General features: G+C 35.5%; 1 protein-coding gene across 7 annotated transcripts in view; it reads left to right on the top strand.

Annotated features, from left to right (window-relative positions):
- Window positions 1–25,400, top strand: part of KLHL5 (kelch like family member 5) — a 49,534-nt gene that overhangs the window by 15,693 nt on the left and 8,441 nt on the right. For 4 of the 7 annotated variants that reach the window (XM_042812245.1, XM_042812247.1, XM_042812250.1 and 1 more), the window contains 5 exons: window positions 6,826–7,008; window positions 13,706–13,842; window positions 14,269–14,465; window positions 20,882–21,094; window positions 24,837–25,023. In XM_042812245.1, coding sequence (XP_042668179.1) covers window positions 6,866–7,008; window positions 13,706–13,842; window positions 14,269–14,465; window positions 20,882–21,094; window positions 24,837–25,023 — 877 coding nt within the window. In that variant the 5' untranslated portion in view covers window positions 6,826–6,865. Of the gene's footprint in view, window positions 1–6,822; window positions 7,009–13,705; window positions 13,843–14,268; window positions 14,466–20,881; window positions 21,095–24,836; window positions 25,024–25,400 lie in introns of all 7 variants that reach the window. The other 3 variants (XM_042812246.1, XM_042812248.1, XM_042812249.1) reach the window with 1 other exon arrangement.

The following is a 25,400-nucleotide window of genomic DNA, read 5'->3' on the forward strand; positions in this document are numbered from 1 at the left end:
GACCACCATAAGATGATGTTACCGGATGCTTTTAACATTATTTTGAAGTGATGCTAATTGTCTGAGTATGGTGAGAATCAGTCTCCTGCCAGTTTGGAGGAATCTGGGGACATTTAAGCTGCTTTTGACTCTTATCTGTTGTTTCCATGTATTTCTATGGATAAGGGAGATGGCGAGATGGCACTTTAAAAAAAATAATAATAAAAATAGACTGTAAGACAAAAACATCCTTTTTGCTTGTGCATATACAACTTGAAGAAAAAATAGTCTATTGTATGTTAGTCAGGTTATGCTGTAAGCGAATACCAAATGGCTGCTTTAAAATGATTGCAGTTGTCTGTGGGAGTGTCTTAAACTGTACCCAGTTTAAAAGAGAAAAAAACCCAGTTTTCTGTATCTATAAAAATATTTCAGTGTTCTTTCATAGAATCATAGAATCACCAAGGTTGGAAAAGACCTAAAAGATCACCCAGTCCAACCGTTCACCTATTCCCAATAGCTCCTACTAAACCATGTCCCTCAACACAACATCCAGTCTTTTTCTCATGTATGTAGTTCATCTGAAGATGAAACTGTAAAAAATTGTTCTTAAGTGAAAGGTGTTCACAGTTGGTGGAAAACTAGACAAGTTAATATCTTGTTAAACATTAGTTTATTTCTTTTATCTGTTAGTGCATTCTTTGCTGATAGTATTTTTTCTCTTTTGTGCTGTCTGTAGCACAATAATGGTTAGCTTTCCATTTCGTGGGAAATTTAGAGTATTTACTTGCTGGATTTTTCAGATAATTTGCAATCATAAGGCTTTTTGAAAGTATGTTGGTTTAAAAGGGTACTCTGCTTCATAAAGCATATTAGGGGCAGATCCTTGTAGTTAGAGCAGTTTTACTGTTTTGCATTCTCTAGGAGAAGAATTCATTTAGTGCAAGGGTAAAACAGTCTAGAATATTAACGCCAACTGTTTGTGGTTTATATAACCTTTAAAGACCGGTGGAAAGGAGGGGGAAGTAAAAATGCTTAGGAGTGTATTTGTTTTTGTCACTGACCTACAAAAGTACTGGTATAGTGAAAGGAAGTTCTGCATACTGATTCTTTGTAACAGGCAGTCTTATCGTGCTGCAACAACCGGGTAGCTATAAATAACACACCTCTAAAGAATTCTTATTTTAAGTGATTCAGGTATGATTTTTTTTAATAGCAACATCGCTAGGTAGTATATATAATATAGATGTAGCATCACTATATCACGTCTGTGATGTAAATTTTTGGTACAGCATTACCCCAAGTAAGATATTCTCACTGTAGCAAGGTAGTCAATATAGAAAAAAACAGGCTGTTCAAATAGATTAATATCTAGTTTGAGATTATTGCAGATTTGTTTTTCATTATAGGAGAAGAATTTACACGACGAAACTAATTTGTTACTTTGTAGAGCTGATGAGCTGCAGATACATGTTGAAGGAGTGGGAGAGATCAATATATTACTGTTCTATTTTTTCTTTGCAGATGGACTAGTAGACTTTAATATATGTAGGATTTGAACTTAGTAAATTTGAAGTATCTTTTAATTATTCATTTAGTCACAAATAGCATCTGGAGTTGCCTGTAGTTCCTTTGTTGTTTTGAAATTCTTGCTGGTGTTTTAATTACACATTTTAAATATTTAAGGTAATTTTTCAGTTCATTGTTGGCATACAGTTTAATAAGGTAATGGTAATATTTTAAGGTAATGGTGATTAATGGTAATATAAGGACTTGCTTATATCATTGTCTATAGTTTTGTTTTTAAGAGTAGATTGTACTTAAACTGTACCTTGTATTTTACTAAGAATGTTTAACTTACATAAGTCCACCCAACGACTGGATTATCTTTCTAACATTAAGAACTTGAGAAAGTGGTTGTCTTTTTGTTATCAGAAATACAACTTCTTATCTACTGGCCTCATTTTTGTAGTTTTCTGAGGGCTTTTTCCCATGTGAAAACCCCGTTTCCTCCATTAGAAACAAATCGTGTGTATGAAAAAATCCTTTTTAAAAAACAACCAACTTTGTGAAGAAGCTTTGGGAGTTAGCTTGCTTCTTCAGTCCTCTCCAACTTCTTGTGCAAGCCCTAAATGTATGAAGTGACACAAGTGAAGTCACTGGTTTGTGTATTTTTCTTCTTTGCTATGTCATATGGCACAGGTTGAAAAGCATTTTGATCGGGTCTCAGTCATTCTAAGAGCTTTGGATCATTATGGGATTTATTTCGAGAAGACAGTGTAGGATTCTTTTCTTACAAGTTACAGAGCTTGGTGGCATAAGGGATAAGCAAATCCCACGTTTGGTTCTGAATTTCTGACAAAGGCTGCCACAGCTGTTTGAGATGGAAACATCCAGTTCAAGGGATCGGAGCTGGTTGGCTATATATCACTCTCTTGTCATCACTGTCTCAAACGCTAGTTTAATGAGTCAGGTATGCATTCTTTTACTTCACTGTTTTTCACGTCCCATATTTCCTCTGTTGTAGCTGTTGGTTAACCTTCCTGAGGTGTTGATCATTATTTCAGATTTGTAACTTCTTGAAGTTTTCCAGTGGGTGTACAGATCCTTGTATTGCAAATTAAAGCCTATGAACAGTAGCTCTGTTTTTCCTTAGTTTTTGTGGGTGCCTTGAAAGCAGTCCTCAGGCCTTGGAGGCACCGCAGGTAACACAATACCTCAAGTGCACCTACTACACAATGTGTCATGTGGTTCATTTCACCATGGCATGCATTAAAATGTTGGAATTGTGTTACTGTAGATATATAAGCATGGAAACAAGTTCAGATACAAACACATTCACATTTGAGCACTAAATACAAGCACTATGTCAGAAATTGTCATTTGAGCTCTAACACTGAACAGTTCAGTAAGATGCCTGCGATCTCTAAGACAAGGTCTAGATGCAGAGAGTGATGCAGATGCACCCAGAGTAGTCTGCGTTTGGATTCTGTGTAAACAGTGCTGGAGTTAGTACATTAGAAGTTCTACCTCAAGCCTATCCAACACTAGAGTTCTCGGTTGCAGCTGAGATTCTTGTCTTAATAACTTTGAAGAAGAAAATATATATCGACATCTGAAATGGTGGAAACTGGCATAGTATTACTTTGGTAGGTTACGTTCTGGTCTCCATATGCAGTGTCACTTTAAAATCATTTTAAAGCAATCTAAAAGCAGTATCGAAGTTACAAAATTCAGTTTTATTTGAAGTTACAAAAGAAAAGTCTTAATATGTATCCTAATTTGTCTTAGAGATGCTCTCTGTGTTTTCTAATGACTTAAGGAATTGACTAATATTAATGTTTTTTCCTATTATTCTCTTTGAAATCTCATGATATTTACTTTGTTTTAACTATCTTTTCACTTTGAGATATCCATATTGGCTTGTTGATTTTCTGTTTACTTAAATGTAATGGTTTAAAAGGTAATATTGCACATTTTTCAGAAAAAGATTTTAAAATTCCTTTTTTATTTCTTTCTTTTACCTCTGTTCCAAAATGACAAATATGGAGGATCTAACCTAAAAGACATATTTTGAAAAATAATTCAGAACACAGACCATGAAATAACATGCTTGAAAAAAAGATTTTTGCAAACATTGTTACAGTCAAGTATCTTACTTAATTATTTTTATAGGTTATAACAAAGGTGTGTGATTGCTATGAAATAGCTGTTGTAACTCCTGCTTTGAAGTGAATTTTGATACTTAAAACTAATTAAAAGATAGATGCAAATCCTTGTACTAGAAGCAGACTGCTTCTCCTCCATAAAAAAAAAAATAATAATAATAATAAAAAAAAGAAAACCCACAACTCTTGTAGAAAGATTTACACTAAATGTGGGAGGAAAGAAGGCTGGTATGTGTTCTAATTTTTGTTTTATTTTGCTTTTGCATTGAAAACTCTGTTGTGGCTTTGTTTAAGCTATGAGCATGAAACCTCAAACAATAGCAGAAGGGGAGATGCGAATTTAGCTCTTTGGTTGTCACCATCTATGTTGTTACTTTTGAAACCAACAAAGTTAATTGCTTCACTGCTCTGTAATGAGCTGTTTTAATGGGCAAAGCACCTCATTCCAAATATCCTACTGCAATAAATAAAATCCTTTTAAAAAGAATGTTTTTCTAGTGTAGCTTTGCATAGTTTTGATTCTAAGATATATCCAGACATAAATATTAAACAGAGAAGTCAAAGAAAGCTCGCATCTTTGGTACATTAATTTTTATGTCTGTCACTAGGATAATGAAATGTGTAGCTCTTAGGAAAGACCTTGCCTTTAGAGTAACTTACATTTTTATGATAATTATAATTAAATAATTAATAAAATTATTAATTGGCCAGTGCTAGATAGGATCTTTTTGACATAAAGAAAAGAGACCAAAAAAGTGGGATTGAAGTTGAAGGTTGCCAAAAGAAAACCTTACAGACTAACATTCTAAGATACTCATAACAAAAATATTTCTACTGAATTTGGTAAAAATGCTATCTTAAAGGACTACATAGAAAGGGTTTTTTGGTGTGTGTAGCTATTTTATGTGCAGGCAGCCTCAGTCTTTCCTATAATTATCCTGTTAGTAAGTGTGAGGTGTGCAGAAGTCCCTCTAGCCTTCAGGAAGGAAAGTTTGGGCTATACTTAGAAATAAATCTGAATGAATCATATTCAAAGGGAGCAGAACTACCTGTGATGCTTGGAGGTGCAGGATCACATGGCTGGATGCTTGCCCCGATTATGCAGATCACAAATCAGCGTTCAATATGGAGTTTTCTTGCTGGGAGGAAACGACATCCACCAAGAATCCTGAGTGATTTTGGTACTGCTCCTGGGATGAGGAAAGCAGGTTCTTCCCTTCCTCTGTTCTTGCCTTGCTTGTGCATTCTCCCATTCTGTCATTGCTGAGGCTGAACTGAATAGGGAAACAAATTTGTAAGAGTGTTTGAAGAAAGGGTTAGGAAGGATTTAAATTTTTCATAGTCACTGTGTAATAGGCATAAATAGACCTTGAAGCTATAGCTTCCCTTTTGCGTAAGCACTTCAGCTACCTCTTTCATGTTCTCTTTGTGGATCACTGAAGCTTAATGTTTCTTTCCCTTTCCTTTTTATTTCCCTGAGGAAAATGGTTTTTAAGGTACTGGCTACAAGAGAGAATGGATACAGTGTTGAATTTGTTCAAGTAGGGAGACTGAACTGAGTGTGACTGAACTTTGTCGTGTCCTAATTGCTTTGTTTTGGGTCTGTGGAAAACAGGCTCTGCTGCCAGTTTCTTTTCCATGCTGAATGAATGTGGTGACTGCTGGTGAGTGTTGCACAGAGTGCACGTGTGTGTTCTGAGGACTGGTGGTGGCTCTGGTCAGGGTTTCCTCCAGGCGAGTGTTGCCTGATGAAATTTTTTCCTTCTCCATCCTAGTTTGTTGCCTCTCTGGGTGTATCTGCACAACTCTTTGTGAGGTTGTAATGTAGATCAGATCCCCGATACCATGCAAAATTTAGTTTTCTTTTGGATAACTGTTAATGGTGTAAGCTGAGGAATCTGGTTTAAAATGAAGTTCAACAAAAAAAAAAAAAGCTGCTTTCTCTGTGTACATGCTCCTTCACCTGTGAGAATGCTACCCAGTTCTGATAACATAATGGTTTTTATGGTTACATGGTGAGTCAGATAAGGGAACTGATGTGGCACAGAGTAGTTTCTTCCAACCCTCATCTGTTTTTCAGATATGAGTTCCTTGATTCTGTTTCCCACGTGGCCACAGAGAACACTTGTTCCAGCGTGTCAGAGGTCCAGCAGTGGAGCAGAACGAGTGACTCACAAGGGATGAGAAGAACTTGTTACAGCTTAAATAGATGCCTAGCCACTACTTGAGAGCACTTAAGATATTTAAGTTCTTAGAGGGAAGTAGGTGGGCAGGTGTCTCATTTCTGATCCATTGCTAGATTTGGGTTTCAATTAAGTGTCAGAATACTTGGCCTACTTAGCCATGTGAGTACATGCCCAGGCGTGGGCACAGACACACAGGAAAAAGCTTTAGGAACATTTTTCTCCTGAGAATTTAGATAAGCAGGATGAGATCGTGTCAATCCATACGTTTCCAAATACTACAGTAGATCTAGAGTATTCTTTTAAGTTAACTGCATAGTGAAAAGTGAGAGAATTGTGATCAAGAAAAAGTGTGCTTCCCTCCGTATCTTTAATTACGATCCAGCTCCTTTATATCCTAGGTCTATGCATTCTTTTTACCTTACTGTTTTCTTGACAACAGCTATGTGTATTTACAAGGACAGTTGTTCTCTCCATCCGTTCTTGCTTTTCCCCCATACAGGCTTCTACTCTGTTAGATCTCATTTCAAATACTTAAGGCTTTATGAAGTAAGATGATGGTGGTATAGTGGTGTGTTTCTTGATTTATATTTTTCCCTTGCATCCATAAAGCTTTTGTAGTTCCTTATATGCCAAGTTTTGTTGTAGCCATCTTCAGCTAAGTGTGTATTGGAATGGCAAAAAGTGTGATTCCTTATTGCATTCTTGCATCCCTTTTTCACTTTGTGGGGACTTGTTGGATGCCTGTTTTCCACAGTGTCTACAGTGCTATAGATATGATTATTGGACTGATGTCTGTGTATCCCTTAGTTGAAGAATACAATGAATCATAGTTTCTGTTTATGCAAGAGCTTAAATAATGTTCAGAGGAAGAAAGAATGAAAATAAACAAATTAAATTGGAAGGGAATATGCGATTTTCATTTTGTCATCTGTTTAGAGATTGTTATAACTTAATATTATGTGAACTAAGTTTTCTGTTACTGTCTTCAGCAGAACCTCCAACAGCAGTCATACTATATCATCTTGTCAAACTATGGAGCCCTGTACATCAGATGAATTTTTCCAGGCTCTCAATCATGCTGAACAAAGTTTTAAAAAGATGGAGAATTATCTTAGACACAAACAGCTATGTGATGTGGTGTTAGTTGCTGGTGATCGTAGGATTCCAGCTCACAGGTAAGCTTATGGTGAAGTAACTTTATATTAACTTACGAATGTGTCTTCAAAGTTTGTGTTGTTTAGAACATTCTAAACAATTTGGAATACTTTAAACATGCTTTAGCTTTGTAACGTGTATTTGGGAACTAAAACATAATTTCTGTTATATGTGATGCAGCGTCAAAAATGACCACGATGTTTTCACATTCTGCTTTTTGTCTTGAAGCATATAGTTGGATGTTTGCATAGCAAAATAAGTCTCAAATGCACCTTCATGCTATTAAAATCAGTAGTGGCTTTTGTACAACAGAATGGAGTAAGCAAGTTTTGTTAGACTAATTTTTTTCCTTGTACTTCCAATTAAGTTATTAGATTGCTAGTAATAAGGACAGTCTGTCCACACAGTTTTTTGGGTACCATATTATTAAGAGTCTTTTGATAGTAGACAGGTAAGTGTTAAAAGGCTAAATTAGATCAAAAGTTACCATATCTGTTTTGCCATGACAGGAAAATACTTAAGATTATTAAACAAAAGTATTAATAACAGAAGCATATTAGAGTATTTGATTCACAGTTTTAATAGTTTAAATAGGTACTTAAGTATAATTAAGCTGTGGCTTCATAAAGTTATTTCTACAACAGAAATAGTAGCCTAAAGCATTCTTATTTTCCATTGCTGGTTTCTCCCATCACAGTGAAGCCTCAGGTTAATAAAGCAGTAGTTAATAGAAGGATGATGAGATGTTGCTGGTTTGGGTTTGGTATTTTTTCTGGGGAACAGGCAGATAGTTACACCATAATTTGTTAATATTGCTTTCTGAGTGAGCCTTCATTTTGTGAAACTTCATTTTTCACAAGATAAAAGCGCACCTTACTGCAATTAATACAACAAACAGGTGGTCCTGGTCTTTACCCAATCCCTGATCCCAATTCCTTTGTAAACACTTCTGTGGATGATAACAGTTTTTTCAGAGGGTGAGAGCAGTGCAGTTGAAGAAGCTGATTTTATTTTCCTTATGGCTACAGAGATGCATACAATCAGTCCATGTCATATTCAGATTCATCACGAAATTTCATCATTCCTATGGAAAGAGTAAATCAGATGGAAACAGGGAGTGCTTAGTGCTATAGTGAGGCCCCATCTGGAGTACTGTGTCCAGGTCTGGAGCCCCCAGTACAAGAAAGACAGAGAGCTGTTGGAGAGGGTCCAGAGAAAAGCCACAAAGATGATCAGGGGATTGGAGCACCTCCCCTACGAAGACAGGCTGGGGGAGCTGGGCTTGTTCAGCCTAGAGGAAAGAAGGCTGTGGGGTGACCTCATTGCAGCCTTTCAGTACCTAAAGGGAGCCCACAAACAGGAGAGGAATCAACTCTTTGAAATGGTTGATAACAGCAGGACAAGGGGAAATGGTTTCAAGTTGAGGGAGGGGAGATTTAGGTTGGATGTCAGGGGGAAGCTCTTTACAGAGAGAGTGGTGAGGTGCTGGAACAGGCTGCCCAGAGAGGTTGTGGATGCCCCGTCCCTGGAGGTGTTCAAGGCCAGGTTGGATGGGGCCCTGGGCAGGCTGGTGTGGTATTAAATGTGGAGGTTGGTGGCCCTGCATGTGGCAGGGGAGAGGAGCTTCATAATCCCTGAGGTCCCTTCCAACCTGGGCCATTCTCTGATTCTGGGTTTGCACCCACTGAAGTAATTTAGAAGTCAAAGAGCTTTTGACTGCTTGCTTTAAATTGCTGTAAATAGGAAAAATAGTGATTAATACTGACATAATCTTACTTCCTTATGTGGCATGGTAGCATGTTTGCAGCATACAGTTCTGGGGGTTGTGTTTATTTAATGGTTAAAAAGCGTGGAGATGGTGCAGAGAACAGCTGCTAATGTCTTGTATGGACTGGAATAATTCGTTGCAAGATGAACAGAAATAAAACATTTTTTATATTAAAATACAACATATTTTACCTGTTTTTCATTTATTTATAGAACTGACTTTGCTCTCCCAATTTCTGCTACTGCATCTATTTCTGTAGCAGTGAGTGCATGCTCCCGCCTGTTATTTGCATTGTTCTCTTAGGAGGCAAAGCTTCTTGCTGTAGTTGGAATGTTTCGTTTTAAATATATGTAAAAGTTAAGGACAAAGAAGTGCAAATTGTGCTTTTAGCAGGAGGTGGAAGCCTTATGCTTATCCTTAGTTCACCATATAGCATTGGAGCAACCTACAAAGAAGCTTTGTCTTTTCAACAGTAAGTTATTTCTCTTACTGTTTTGTTTTTCCTGACAAATATAAGAATGACTTGCGGTCCTCATCTCAGTATATTCAAAGCACCTCACTGAAAAATTGAACTTTCCTATTGCACAAAGGATAAACATGGAAATGTTGAAGTTGGCTCGTATTTTTGCAAAACTTCAGTAAGATTGACTTGACGTACTTGTGGTAGCCTGTGTTGTAAGGGAAAAAAAAAAAAAGTGTAGGACTTTTTTACTGCCTGCATCAACCTGTCCAAATTCAGACTTATTTAGCATTGTTGTCTACAGATAGGAGCACTCAGTGTACTTTATTATTCTATTGATTATTTTATCTTATGAGTTAATTTGTAAGAAAATATTTATTAAATAGATGTTAGATTATAGGCTTGACAGTAGAAGGCATGGTAGAAAATAGAAAGTTCCTTTGCACTGGACAGTGCTTTTTAATTTGAACACTGGTAAGAATGTTTTTCCACTGTTATAATCCTTCTCTCATACATGGAGTTTGCAAATTATCTCTTTACAACTTGCTATTTTTAAAATCTTTTACATTTTTTCTTAATCGTCGGTTTCTACTTTTGTTTATATTTGAATGTTCTGAGTGTATAAAGTAGTTAGAGAAAAGAGCAGTGAATTTGGTATTTGACAATAGTAAAGAGCACAAGTAATAAATTACTGTAAAATTCTGAAGATTTTTCATTTGAATCTATTTAAAGAATTAAGGCTCTGAGTCTACTACAACTAAGAGTAGCATATGGTCTTCCTGAACATGGTGTTCTCTATTCTTTTAACTGTTTATCTTCTCAGTCTGTGCTGAAATTATAGCTAAGAAATTCTTCAGTAAGTCAAAATTCTTTAATTCTTCCTAGTTAGAAAGGGGGACAGTTCTCAACAAGGGAAAAATAAATGCGTTATATTTCTGCTCCCTTAGCCTGCACCTTCATAAAGAAATTTTGCTGGGCTCTATTAAATGTGAGAAATGGAATCTTGTTTTTCATATTGGATGCTAATATGCATTCCTGTTTATTATGCTCAGCTAATTGTAGGCCCATAGAAAAAAGTTTGGTTTAGTTTGTTACAGCTTGGTGTTCAGGACATTTGCTTAAGAAATGGGATGCCTCAGTAAATTCCTGTCCAGAGAGGATTTAAAGCCTGCAACATGTTAGCAATCTGAAAATCTCTGGAGAGACTTATTTTTTCATGTTGAGGGATACTGATGGATGAAAGTATAAAAGGCACGGGACAGAAGACAAATGAAAGCTCGTGCACTTCCATAGTTAAGCAACTTGTCTGGAAGAGTACAGATCTTAGTTTCGAAACTTATTTTTACTTTCATGGTTATTTACCTGCGTACTTCTTTTCCTATAACTTAATACTTCCTTTGTTTCACACACTGTATCTTTTTACTTTGTAATTATTTCATTGTTGTACCTGCATGCTTACAAAACTTTAACACAGTGTGTGTCTGAAAAATCAAAGTACATACAAAAGTAGTTCTTTTGTGTTAGGTATTTGTTGCTACCAACTGGGATTGAATAGAAAAATTTTGCTAAATTTATTGCAACCATCACTTCAGTGTGAAAGTGGCAAAAGAATTTTGAAAACTTAGATTTCCCTGGATGAATTTTTTTATTCATCTGTATTTTTTTCTCTACATGAGAGATTCGTAAGTTGGACTGAATGATCTCTGTGGTTCTTTTCCAACTTGAGATATTCTGTGATTCTGCATTCCTATGTGCAGTAAAGAAGACAATTTTCTAGGTATAATTCAGTAACCAAATTCTGCAGTTTTATCTGTGTAGAATTTGACAGTTGCTGGTAATTGGATGAGGAAAATAAAAGTGAAATATGTTCTTCATAAACAGCAATACAATGCCAACTGCATTACAGTTGTTTCTTTCTGACATGTGGTACTGTTAGAGACTTCTGTAACGTCACTATGTGCTAATTTCAGGTATTTGTAGGCATTCTGTAGGCTGGTTTTGAGAGAAATATTACATGTACGGGGAAAAAAGCACTATAAACTCAGAATACAAAAAGCATAATTTAATTTTGTAAACTGAGGAAAGGCAGTATTTTGTAGCATGCATAGTTTCCAGTGTACTCTTGATGCAATTCAAATATTTTAAAATTCATAATTAATCAGTTATAGAGAATCATCTGTAAATGATGGTATAGACTAACAGGGAGATTGGGGGTTAAATGGCATTTTTAGCATCATTGCTTAGGTTCTTTTTTGAAACAACATGCTTGTTGCTTAGTTATCAGAGCTTTTTTAGCAAAAATATCAAAATCTACATGGGGAAATTCTTCTGTGGACTCTTTCAATACATGTGTGTAGGAATGCAGTTTGTTTTCAGACCATCAAAAAAAAAAATTTGATAGAAAAATCAGTTACCAGCAGTGAGACGAAGAAATCAATTGAAAGTGGATGTCCAGTGACATGATTTTTGGATCATGTCACTGGATATCCAGTAATTGATTTTTATTGACAAGTGACAGAAGGGTCAGGGGACAAGAAAAGGCCAGTTAACTGGAAGTCTGTCTCGGTTTTTCTTACTCTATCTCAGTGTCACTTGATGTGTTTCTTTGAGAATAGTTGCGTTTAGAGAATTGTATGGGTGCTTGTTGTCTAAAATCAAAACAAAATTATTACCAGTATAATACATGCATTTGCATATTATCTGTATTAATCTACTCTCAGGCTGCACATGCTGTTTTGGCATATGCAAGTCACTCTCAGGAAAACACCGTGAAGCCTATCTACCTTCTCATGATTCGTAACGGAAGTTAGCAAAAATAGGTAATGAATTGCATCTTACATTTTTAGTAATTTCTTTTGGAGGACTTCAAGACTGGAAATCGCAGGGACCTTGCTGATACCACAGCTGGTAGGTGGTATTTGGCATTCAGCAGATGTTGCTAAGATATGTACAGTCCAGCTGTTTACTGAATAATGGTGCAGCAAACTGAAATAGTTGCGCTGTTAGGAAAAACAGAAAGAGGTCTGTGTCAATATTAGGTGTTAGGTTCTGTTTCCCATGGCAGAGTCCTTTCTTTTTCAAGCTGTATTCCACACAAATTCAGGTCAGTATAGAGATTGAATACTTTCAGCTGTTTGTTTTTTATCTTAAAAAAAAAAAAAAAAAAAAAAAAGAGTTAAAATCTCATTATTGTTCTATTATTGCTTTGAATGGGAACTGAAACTTTATTTTAAACATACAAGATTTTAAAATAGTGTTATTCCTTTTTCACAAGCATTCCTCCACAACTCTATTCAGTTAGCAATTAAAAAAAAAACCAAAACATTACCGGACCGTAATTCTGTCCGAATGGTCATCAGTCAAAAGATGTGCAGGAAAAAAGTATTTGAGAACAGTAAACAGTTTATTACTTTGCAGTTAATTAACCAAAAGACAGTTCTTTGCAGTTCATTTTGCATTTAATTAAGAGCAGATCTTTTGTAATTTATGACTTCACGTATGCACCTGCAGATCCTTTCTGTTGATACCTTTGAGATCCATTCCTAAGCACTGTTGCTTACCTTTTCAGTGAATTTTACTCTTTTAAGGTTTCTGATCTCCTTCATCTTAACAAGCCAATATAAAGACTCCACAGAATAAAGTAACATTTTCTGAAGTATGGGATTCATTGAACGTATGCAGATATGCCTGATTTAGTGTTTAGCAACCCTGTCCCACAAGCAGGGGGTTGGAACTAGATGATCTTTGAGGTTCCTTCCAACCCAAGCTATCATCTTCGTTCTTATACGTTATGTGGAGTGGCGTTGAAAAAATGTGGAATATATACGACAGTAGTTCAAACAAATGTGTGATAAGCAGTACCATGTTTACCTACTTTGTATTTTTAAATACTCAGAATTGTTAAAAATAAAAAAGCTCCATACGTATCCACAAACAACATTACTATGTTAATTAGTTTCTTCTGTGCAGCATATTCTTCCCCTTCTGGGGTTTTGTTGTCTGCACTATCTCTGTGGTGATTGTGCATAGTTCTGTCAGCAGTAGTAGCAGATGAATGTATGTGTGCACCAAGAGTAAAAGTTTTAAAGCACTTTGAAAAAGGACTAGCAAGTTGTTCTTTCACATTTAGAAAAAGTAACTGATACAGTATAAATGGAGCTCAACTTTTTTGTGTCAATCATGTTTATTTACATTCACCTTCCAATTTATGTGGCTTTGTGGGTTGTGTCCATGTTGACTATTAAAAGTCACTGAGCTTTGAAAGAGTAATTCGTTTGCTTCAACAGCAAATGTAGATTCAGTAACAGTGCTTCATTATTCATAGAGGGGAACTGGAGTGTGGAGCCGTTTATCAATTTAAAAATGTTTTTCTCACTGCACTGTTTCTCTAAAGGACAAAATAATGAATCATAAATTAACAAACATCAGATTGACTAAGCATTTTTTCTTCTCTTTGTCTCTCTCATTTTCTCCTGCACTATGTGCACAGACTGGTTCTCTCCTCCGTTTCAGACTACTTTGCAGCAATGTTTACTAATGATGTAAGGGAAGCAAGACAGGAGGAAATCAAGATGGAAGGTGTGGAGCCAAATGCATTGTGGGCTCTGGTTCAATATGCATATACAGGTAATTAGAGTGAAAATGGGAATTTTGTCCAATGAATTGGCCTCCTGTGAGCATTGTATTCCATTACTAGATTTGAAATGCGCTTAGGAATTCACACTGTTTCTTACTTATATTTAAAAAATTGATCATTGCTGTTACCTGAGACAACATGGTCAGATGTAGTTTTTCTGATAACACTACATTCTGATGGTTTACAAAACAACTTAATACTTCAAATGTATCTTGACTGATGAAAAAGGAATTCCCTTTCCTTGCATCATTATAGATATTAATTTTGAAAGGCTTGTTACCTACTGCCAAAGGGGATATTTTCCAAGCCTTATGTTCTGTCACGTAATCTGTAAATAATTCTCTTGTGTCTGAGTTTTGGGGAGTTTAACAAATCACAAAAGCAAAATTACATCGTCTGTTTTTTAATATTGATAGGTCGCCTTGAATTAAAAGAAGATAACATTGAGTGCCTGTTGTCTACAGCTTGCCTTCTTCAGCTATCTCAGGTTGTAGAAGCATGCTGCAAATTCCTCATGAAGCAGCTTCACCCATCCAATTGCCTTGGAATCCGATCTTTTGCTGATGCACAGGGTTGCACTGACTTGCACAAGGTGGCTCACAATTACACTATGGTACGTTATTATTTTAAGCATCATCCACTGATTTTAGTAAAGAAAATACAGAATGTTTGTCTGAGTAAATACTAATGTTTTTCCCCCAGAAAAGCCTTGATCATTTTCCAAACAAGAATGCACATATGTTACCATGATGAGAAATGACAAAATAGCTGCAAAATTACTGGCTTAGAATTGGAAGAAAGGAGGCAGGCATAATGCTTCCTTGTAATGATATTGGGATTGTGTGACGTGCATTCAATAAAATCTTTCAATGTCTAGTTTTTATTTCTGTCAGGCTAAAAACAACAAACTTAACAGTTGGCAAGCTGCTGTTGTCTGGCCCAAAATAACAGATGAATTAATAGAAAAGTGTCATAATGAGCAGGTGTATTCAGGTCCTAAGTTACACCTGGGGTATGAATGTGGATATTCACAGAAAAAGATTCTGCACTATACTTCCTTGCAATGGAATAGCAGCATGGCATCAAACAATTTGATCTCAGGCTATACAATATGTGGCTAAGTAAAAATAAATTTGTCAGTGATATTTTCACAGCTGATTTAGGAAAAAAAACTGACCTGCTAACAAAATGAAATTTCGTCTTTTTAATAGCCATCCTTCTGTTTTAATGTATGATGTTCTTTTTTTACTCACAAGCATATTTCAGTAATGTTAACAGCAGCAGGAAGCAGGATACTTACCTTTGAGTCAAGTCAGTTCATATGTTACTTGCAGATGTTTGTGAGGTATTTTCCTCTCTTGATGAAATTTTACCTATGTAAGCTCTGGGACCTGAATGAGGGCACAAAGACACTGTATAAGAGATGTGGGAAATAAGTAACATAACAAGGTTGTATGACTTAGAATTACATTATCACTATGCTTAGATGCAGGAGGTGTAAATTTTTGTCTTGTTACTATTAGAAACTCATGGCTTTCTTCTTGCCTGCTGTTTGTGTTTGGTTTGGTTTATTGTTTTGGGTGTTGTTTTTTTTTGTTTTTTTTTTTTGCAGTTTTAAGAAGTGCTATTGTTTTGTATCATTTTTTTCTTGACTTAAAGTAACTAGATTTAGTATGTGTAACAGCTTAAAGTAGCTGTCTTTCTTCCAATTACGCAATTTTTGCTCAATGAGTAGATCTATTTAAAATTACTTACATGTTGAAATTTACCAAAGTAGGTCATCAGTGTGCAGATTGTAGCTTATATATTTGTGTTTTTGACCTTCATAATGCTCAAACAAAATTGAGAAGACTGCCATTAGATAGACAGTCAGATGAAACAGTAAAGATAAATGTGCTTTGTGCTTTTAAGTATTAAAATTAATGCAGAGAGAGACAGTGATTTAAAAAAAAAAAAAAAAAAAAAGCCAAAGAAGAACCTCTTTTGACCTGTTTGCTTTTTTTTCAGAGTAACCTTGTGTTATTTCCATGTCCCTTACAGCTTTTATCAGCTGGCTGACAAAGATAGGAATAGGGACAAGCGTTAGATCAGCATAGGTGATTATAGTCTTACTGTTTTGATTGGCAGTTCATGATTTTTGTGGGGGAAAAAGGCTATGGACTTTCTCGAAGCCATTATTTTAATAGCCTTTTGTTCATATCACAGAAATATAGTTCTTTGCCTTTGGGACTTTATTTGGCAAAACTGGCTTTTTAGGCTTTGGTGTGGATGAAATTTAAATCAGGTGGATTTAAAAAAAAAGAAAAACATCTTTAAAACTAATGAGTTGTGCTAGCTGGATTCTTCCCTAGGCATTTTTTAATGTTGTTTAGTTCCAATGGAGATGTGAAATTGAATTTTTGTAATAATGAGTAATAGAGAAGCAGCTTCTATGGTTCGAAATGAATGTTGCTATGGAAACTGCATAGAAATACATAGTCCAATTGAATCATCAATTAAAATAAATCTCCAAGTAATTTCATTTGTTTAAAAGCTGTTTGAAAGGAGGAAATACTCAGCAGTATTAAGTGCTGGCCACTTGATACTCTTTCCATTAATTGTTGGATCACAACAGTTATATACACCAGTAGTACCTGTAAATTCTGTTTGGTGAAACGGATGCAATCAATTAGGGATTATGCTGAGCAGTAGATACTTTGAGCATTTTCGTGTAGCTGTCTGTCTTTCAAAGTATGTGAAGTAGGAAGTAACAATTTTAAGAAATAGTTGTATTTTAATTTATATATGCTATTTTCTATGAGTTTTCCTTTGAACATAAAAGTAGATTGCCATATACTTTTTTCATCAACTAAAGCAACTTCTCAGTTTTAACAGTTTTTAAGAGATGCAGTTATTTTGATTAGCATGTTAACAGATTCATTAAAATATAAGTTTATATGAAGATCAGAAATTCAAACAAAATTAGCATTGGTTAAATTGAAGGACCAACCAGTGAGTTATCCCAAAAGGCCTGCGCTTTTGTTAATTGACCTGCTCTGTCTAAATAACGCTCATTAGTGTCACTGGAAAATACTAGCATGATTTTATGGCATGGCTTTAATTGCACAGTACAGTGTGATTAAAAATATAAATGAATAAAGTGGATTTGAATGCCACAGCTCTTCATATTGAAGGTATACACACCTTAACGGTAGGGTATCAGTGTAGCTTTGCTTTATTGCTTACTCTGATGGCAGTTAAGCGGTTGATTCAGAAGAGAAAAAAATTCAAGGTTATCGTCAAAACAGGTCAATTTTTTGACATTGCAAACTAAGTGAAGCTTGAAAAATCCTCAGGATGCATTAAGTGAAACATGAAATAAACCGAAGCGATCAGTTGTGGATGCAGCAGTCTTTGAAGAGCAGCTCTGTTCTTTTTTTGATTTTTTTTTTTTTTTAATGTGTCAGGGATTTAAAAATACAGTTGACATGATCATGAGATGTATTTAGATCAAGGTATCTTTTGTACAAAGAGTTTCTTGTTTTGCTATAGTTTTGGGGCCATGTAATTACAAATCTAGGAATTTTACTAACCTAGACAGTAATGTCTCTATTCACTTAATTTATAATGACTTTTTACATAGAGTGCCTTCTGTGCACTTTTCCTGCCCTCTAGCATAATGCCTACTGATCAATTTCAGCAGTCTTCACGTCTGAAGAAACAGCATTTTGTCATGTTTGTCTGAAATAGTTGATAGTGTACCTGGAGCCTACACTAGCTTCTCTTTTATAAGGGAAGATGGTAAACCAAAGAGAAGTTAATTTCAGTTGAGAAAAAAGTTGCCAGTGTTATTTTCAAAACTCGAAGTATCTGTGGTGAGCAGAGCTGTTCTTAGGTAATTGGCAGTATCTTCTAGTAGTCTAATTTGTACTTCATTAATTAGAACTTAAAAAAAAAAAAAAAAAAGAAAAAAAAAAAAGACATTTAAAACATTAAATCTGATAGTGCTTTAGTTAGTCCACCTGTAGGTGTCTTCGTAATTTTTGTTGTTCACCTTTCCACACATCAGAACATGGTGAGTCACCTTGAATTTCATCAGAAATCTTCCAGATATGAAGAGAAATAGCCACACTTCTTTTTGTCCTCAAGAGGCCAGACCCTTCATTTTCATTAATGCCTAAAACAAGGATTTTGTATTTTTGCATATATAGTTGTAATTCACTAAAACAGCCATCAACTACACTCTCCTTCAGATCTTATGAATCAAGCAATTCTTGCTTTTCAGCTGTGTCCAGGTTCAGAGTGTAAACAGATCTCTGTGGCTAGAGCTTCCTGTTGGACATCTGTGTACAGTTCTTCTCAGCTTGGGGGTGTTTTGATGCACTCTGAGATTTTTTTTTTTTTTTTATCCTTCTGATGGAGAGCAGGGGGAGCCTAACCATTTAACTGGATTAAACTCGAAAATAAGTATCATGACCTTTTTCATGTGCTCCTAGTATTTTTTGCTCTGAACCAAGACCTAGGCAGACCTCCAGTTAAGAATGTAAGTATTATTCATTCTGCAGCTGCTTAAGGGTGAATTTAAGGTTGTGATCTGAATGAACAACGCTGCTGTGTCCCTGCGTTACTTAGCATGTAAAACTCAGGCGGCTTGTCTGATAAAGTTTCCAACTGAAACTGCAGGGCATTTGTTCTCTGAAATATCCTGTTCTTCCACAGAGAGTTCCCATAAGAAGAAGGAAAGCAAAGGCTAATGAAGAGGTTAAGAATGCTAGGAGATACACTGACTCCTCCTTTTTGTCTTCAGAATCTCTCTCTGTAGAGGAAGAGGAACTGTCAGATTTTGATTATAAAAAACACAAAACCCATACATAGGCCAAAGATTGTGGCTGTGAATACTTTGATATTCTGTCCAAAAGGAATCTCTACTCCAAAATTAGAATGGGAGCAAGAGGAAGTTGAATTTGTTCCCATCAGAACGTGGTTGTCTGCAAGCAACAAGAAGGAAAATCATGCTTTTTATGCTTAACAGCTGTTGAAGTGATTAAATCCAGCTGGAAAAAAGCTTTCCAGAGAAGACTTGTTATTGTCTTAGACAAGATCAGCTTGTTGTTGCCTTCAGAGACAAACAAAACTTTCCATACAGGTGCTTTTCCCTTCTTCCTGTGATCCAGGTAGGCAGGTGGAAAATTTAAGGTAGTAAGTATTGACTTTTCTGTGTCAGTGCTCGGTGCCTGTCTGTTACCAAAACTAAAAGCACTGCTCCAGCTTGCGTTGCATACACTCCAGGACAGAATCAACTGAAAACCAGCAGTGAAAGAAATGAACTCAGTAGAATCTGAATTTCTGTGGACTGCATGTTTAATCTCTGGAAATAATTTTCAACTGTAACTTACTCCCAAGCTGAGTAAAATAAACAAACTGCATGTGTAGTGTTGCTGAGTATTTGTGTGGTCCTTTCGCTGTTTATAGTTCTTATGTTTGCTCATTTTCTTTAATTTTGTAGTAAGTACTTAAAGAGGAAAAGACAGTTCTGTCTCCCTTGTAATCCATTACAATTTTCACGTGGAATTGCTACTTTTATGTAGCTGGTTGGATCACTCTAGTCAGAAAGCTTTTCAGATAGTGAGTGTAAAATTTTTTTCTAAATTCTGTCTAGGAATACACAGTCGCTTGCTACATGCACAGATAACACTTCAAGGTCTCCTCCTAATATCAGCTGCAAAGATGCCAAACTGTACTGTATGTTTTTCATGACGTTTTCTGCTAAATTCATATCTGTTTTGCGGTGCTGGTCCTGCTTGTGTTTTCAAGTTTCTCCCTGTTGTTTTTCTAGCTCTGAAGATGTTTTTTGTGTGTGTATGTCTTAATTCAAAGGTTTTTTTTTGTTAGTGTGCATTTCTTTCTAAGTCATTGAAGAAGATACTAAAGAGAACTACTTTTGTTATGGGGGGAAGTTAGACTTCCACAACTGTGGATCCAGTGCATGTTATCCTCCATGGGTTTTGGAGATATATGGAATATAAGAGCAAAATCATTATGCAGTTATTTAGCTATCTAGCAATCAACACTACATTTACTAAATTGATGATAATACCATTTTATTGTTGTGAAGCTACTCTCAGTTTGGAGTGTGAGGTAGTCAGGTTTTGAGCTATTAATGTGTAAGAGCCTGTTTATAGTCTGCTTCAACTTTTCTTTCCTTTGTTGCCTTGTAAAGGTGTGTGGGAAGCAAGTTCAATATAATCTTACCCTTTCTCTTACATTTACAAATAAAAAATAAGATTCAGGTTTCTCACTGTAAGTGCGTGGTGCTGATTATGTTTCTATATACATACTTTTCTGCTATTTTTGCCTAAGCTTACGAGAATCTGTATGGAATATTCTGCCTGTCCCTGTGTTCTGAAGTAATGGGATATCAATGTGAGAAATGCTACATATTGTAATTTTCGTTCCCCAAAGTAAGGCTTTGTTGCTGGAAATGATAGAAAAAAGTTATAAAATTGAATCTTAATAAATGAAAGGGTGTACAGTATTTTGGATTCTTTGTATGTTTTGCTCCTGCCAGTCTGTTCGATCAGCAATATAAAATGTACGAAGTAATAAACTTCAGATGCCCCAATGAAAATCAACAGTGAAATTACTTCCTCTGAAAACAAAATGCCATACTTTAATCTGCCAGTAATGAAATATATTACAGATGTGCCCAGTAGCTGCTTATAGTATGGTGTGCTCTTTGCTTGACAAAGTATCTTCATAATCAACAGAAACAAATCGTACTTTTTTTTTTTAATGTACTGTATAAGAGGGACCATAAAAGTCTAATGGAAGTAATTATTAGTCAAAATAACTCAGGACATATTTTTTCCTTCCAGGTCAGTTCTCTAGTAGTGTTCACTGGCACAACTGAGAGATGGTGTGAAGGAGGGACAAGTGGGAAAGGATAGTAGAAATTCATTTAAAAAAAAACCAAAAAAACAAAAAACCTGCAACTGCCTTCACATGATGCTGGCAGCTATATTAAAAATACTTTTTTTTTTTCTCTTTCAGGAAAATTTCATGGAAGTAATTAGAAACCAGGAATTTCTATTGCTGCCAGCCACTGAAATTGCAAAGCTTTTAGCAAGTGATGACATGAATATTCCTAATGAAGAAACTATATTGAATGCACTACTTACATGGGTTCGACATGATTTGGAACAGAGAAGGAAAGATCTCAGTAAACTCCTGGCTTACATTAGACTGCCTCTGCTTGCTCCACAAGTAAATTGTTCAATTCCTCCCTAGTTTATACCATAGTTATAGTGGGCACACCTACAGCATCTGTATAGAGATGGTGGCAAATCACAGAAGCACCACAAGATTCTTTAGTGTTTTGGATTCTTAGAGCTGCATATAAGGACTTAACATGCTGTATAGTCATGATACTTTGTTGTGAACTGCAGCATGTTCTGATCCTAACCTGAGATCTGACACAACAGGGCATGGAGCTTCTATGATAAAAATTGTTTCCATTGCCCAAAAAGATGATTATTGAGGATATATTTGTCACTAGAATGTGTCCTTTTAACTATCTTCTTTATGGAATTTGAACATAAGCATATGAAGCATATTGAAGCATATTTTGAATAACTGTATTTCCTTCATGTAGCTAGCAGTTGTCCTTGATATTAAGGAAATGGATTTGAGTAAATCATTTAGAATCATTTGTTTTCTTCTGTTAACTCTTGGTAATCCATCTTTGGGTACTTCTTGTTCTTCCTGGTCATTACTTTTTCTCCTCGTTGGACATTTACACGTATTGTAGAGGAAGACAAGTTTGTTTGTTTGTTTGTTTTTTTTAATAGTTTTTAATGATAGTTTTCCTACCCTAGGAAATTATTCCTTTTGTTAGTGTCATGTGTGGCACTGTAGTTGTTATCTGATAGCAGGCATGTAAACTATCTGATTTCTTCTTGTGCTAGTCTTCCTTGCTGTCCCTTGATTTAGTAATATTTAATGCGCAAAGTCTAAGTATTTTGTCTTGGATTTTCAGTTTTAGTGGGAATTATCTCTATTAAATAAGGGATTTTTTTTTTTTTTTTTTTACGAAATGTGAATGCTAAGTAGAATTCATTAACACAATGGAAACTGAAATTAATTGATTCAGTGATACATACAAATCATGTTGTGTATTGCCTCTAATCCGGAATCTTATTGATGGCTGGTAAGATGCACAAGCAGGTTCTGTGGTATTAATATTTTCATATTGTTTATTGCATATACAGTGGCAGTATTTTCTTGCTTGTGACCTTGACTTTGCAACATCCTGCTTCCAGAAGCATAATACAGTGTAAGAAACCAGTTTACCTTGAAGGAAATTTTTTTTTTTTGAGCTTTTAATCAATTGATGTTTAAGTGTAAAGTCTGTAACCACTTTTGTAATTCTTTTATTTAATGCAATTGAAAAAAATTCATAAGTTGAAGGTACAGAATTTTCTCCAGAAGTATACACTGTAATCAAGTTATGTCCAGTGAATAACTGATTAGGAAAATAGCAGAATGCCACACAAAAGCAATATCATATTTCACATATTGTGAAATTTATCTTTAATTTTTCATGTATTTGCCAAATATATGCACTTAAATTTTTAATATGATATTTTGTCGTTGCCCTTTTTTTTATTACTTTAGCAAGTCATAGTGCTTAAGCTGAGGGGGAGCAATTAGAGCGACAAGTAAATTGGGTTAAAGTGCCCCAAACAGCCCTAATGAATTTTCACAATCACATTTTGTTTCATGATGACATGAGGCAATCTGACAGAAAACATAAAATTGGAAACCTTTTCATTATGTTACAGTTGAAGAATTAAAGCTATTTGAAAGAAATAAAATTAGAAAATTGAACAACTTGCCAAAATCAATAATGTTGCAAGCAGAGCTGTAACGAATACTAGACCGAATATACTTGAAAAAAACTTTGGGAAATACTTCAAAACTGAAGCACTGGAACAAAAAACAAACGTGATGAATTGTCAGTTTCATCAGTTGTATTTCTATGCATCTCTTTGTACATAACATTGAATTGTCTATTTCATTAATGCAAACAGTGTCCTAAATACTTGTAAGAAGATAAAGATGAAAATTTGTCAGCTTCTTAAGTTGTAAGGTGGCCACTATTCCATCTCTGGTAGATGAATAAATGAAAAAGATGATTAACCATTTCCTGAGTTACAATATGGGTTCATCTTCCTTTCTGGTCAAGTATCTGTGCTATATTTCTCTTCATCAGGTTTCCAATGACTACAATTTCATGTTTGCATATCATTTGTAACTACAGAGTTATAAATGCTTTGTGGAGCTATGTAAATAGTAAAACTTGGAAATAACAAGTACTTCCAAGTACTTTAAGTGAAGAATGTTTTCAGAATATTCCTGTACAGTAAATGTAATTTAAAGAACATTTTAATTTTTTGAATACCAAAACAGTCTTCTGTGGGCTGCTCTGAAAGTGATGCCTCCTCTTTATTTCCATGGAAACTCCAGCTACAAAGAGAACAACAACACTATTTGAGCAAATTCTCAGCTACGCAACACTGGTTTTCAAAGTAGCCACCACTCTTAGCCATGTATTTTTTTCCAGAGATGAACAAGAGCCTGCATGCCACACTTCTAAAAATTTACATGGCTATCTAGAACATGATTTGTCTTTCATGTCACTGTTGCCACTGCTGAAATGCACCACCCAGTGCCTCACTGTGCTCACACCCACTGATAGGTCTCCATAAATGTTCAGCAAGAGCCAATGAATGTCACTGGGTGCAACTTATTCCACATTATAAGAATTCAGTGACACACCTTTGCTCAATGTTGGACACCACTCTGTCAGTGCCTTTCCACTGCCATCTGTCACACAGCAGCAAAATGTAATGGAATATTTGGTGGGAAGCTTCAGCCTCTGCTGCTGTACCACCACCATCCACCTCTGATGTTGTGGCATCAACAAAATAAGAGGCATTACTTTCAGAGCATCCCTTACAGATTGCATTTATTTTTATCTGAGATTAAGTTATTTTCAGAGATTGAGACTGTACTATGAGAAAACTTCACTGTAGTTTGGGAGAGGGGATGAGAAACCAGTGAAAAAGGTAGGTTGGTTGTGTTTTGTTATTGGCTGTCAGCAGCTCAGCAGTAATATCGTGGCTTGTGGACTTGGTATTTCTAATGTTTATATGGATTTTGTGCTGGGGAGCAAGAAGCATTTCTCTTTCTTATTGTGACAACTGCCAGTGTCACAGTAGGGTGTTTCTCTTGTTCCTTCTGTTACTCAGGCCATGTCTTATAGCTCAGAAGAAAGCCAGTTGTCTAGACTTGTAAAAATTGCAGTTGGGACACTTAATCTACTAATACATTTTTAGCAATCTAACAAACATGGAATACAAAAGGGTCCAGAATCTTTAAACTTGGTTTTTATTAGTAGCCTCTATTTAGGTCAGATGAAAGTGTAACACTTCTCAAATTTGCTAGCATCCTTAACAATAAAATATATTTTAGTTGTTTGTAATAGTTGATATCCTACTGTGGGTCACTAACAGAGTCAAGAACAAAATACATATTAAAGCATTTAGCCTGTGCCTGAAGCAGCTTTCCAGGCCTGTACTGGGTGCATCTGGGAATCAGAGAGTGAGACTGAACTGACTCACATACCTGAAGTCCGATCTGTTTCCTTGAACTTACTTGGGGTGGCACTGAAACATCAGAAGATTTTGTTTTCTTCTTAGGCTTAAGTCATTTATTAAGATCAGGTGGCCTTCTTGTTTTTCATACTTAAGGATTCCACTTCAAAACTGATTTTTTTTTAATTGCTGTTTTATCTATCTACCCTTATCTTGTTTATATGAACTTTTTGAATATAAGTCTATTCTAAAGCAATGGAAGGTTTTGGATAAACTATTTTTCTAATTGTTTTTATAATTTGTGCAGCTTATAGCAATTCAGTTTGTTTAATTTTCAATCTTTTTTGCAGTTTCTGGCAGATATGGAAAATAATGCACTCTTTAGGGATGACATTGAGTGTCAAAAACTCATTATGGAAGCAATGAAGTACCATCTGTTACCAGAGAGACGACCTATGTTGCAAAGTCCTCGCACCAAACCTAGAAAATCTACAGTGGGAGTGTTGTTTGCAGTTGGAGGAATGGATGCAACAAAAGGTCTTGGCTTATATAATGATTAGTTGCTGAGGGTTGTTTTTTTTCATTGTGGTTTTTTTTTTTTTTTTTTTTTTTTTTTTTTTAAGAAATGCTGGATGTACGTTTTTATAACATGTCATTTATGTAACATATTCCGTTAAGTCAAACATTCTGCAGAATAGAAAGCAAACATCATAAAAGGACAGTGTACATTTGATTTAAAAAGCTAGGTAGCATTGAAGATATCAAAAACATTCTGGAAGCTACAGTCATGATTGATTTGAAATTATTGGGGGAATATCTGATTTCTGAGTAGTAACATGTTGAACTGAGTGAAAGCTAACTCGCATTTACTTGAGTGGGAAGTAATCTGGAAAAAGAAGACAGTGACAGAAAAT

This window comes from Centrocercus urophasianus, unplaced genomic scaffold (genome assembly GCF_019232065.1).
Source record: "Centrocercus urophasianus isolate 14NV4802_14NV808 unplaced genomic scaffold, USGS_Curo_1.0 seq_13, whole genome shotgun sequence".
Classification (NCBI taxonomy): Eukaryota; Metazoa; Chordata; class Aves; order Galliformes; family Phasianidae; genus Centrocercus; species Centrocercus urophasianus.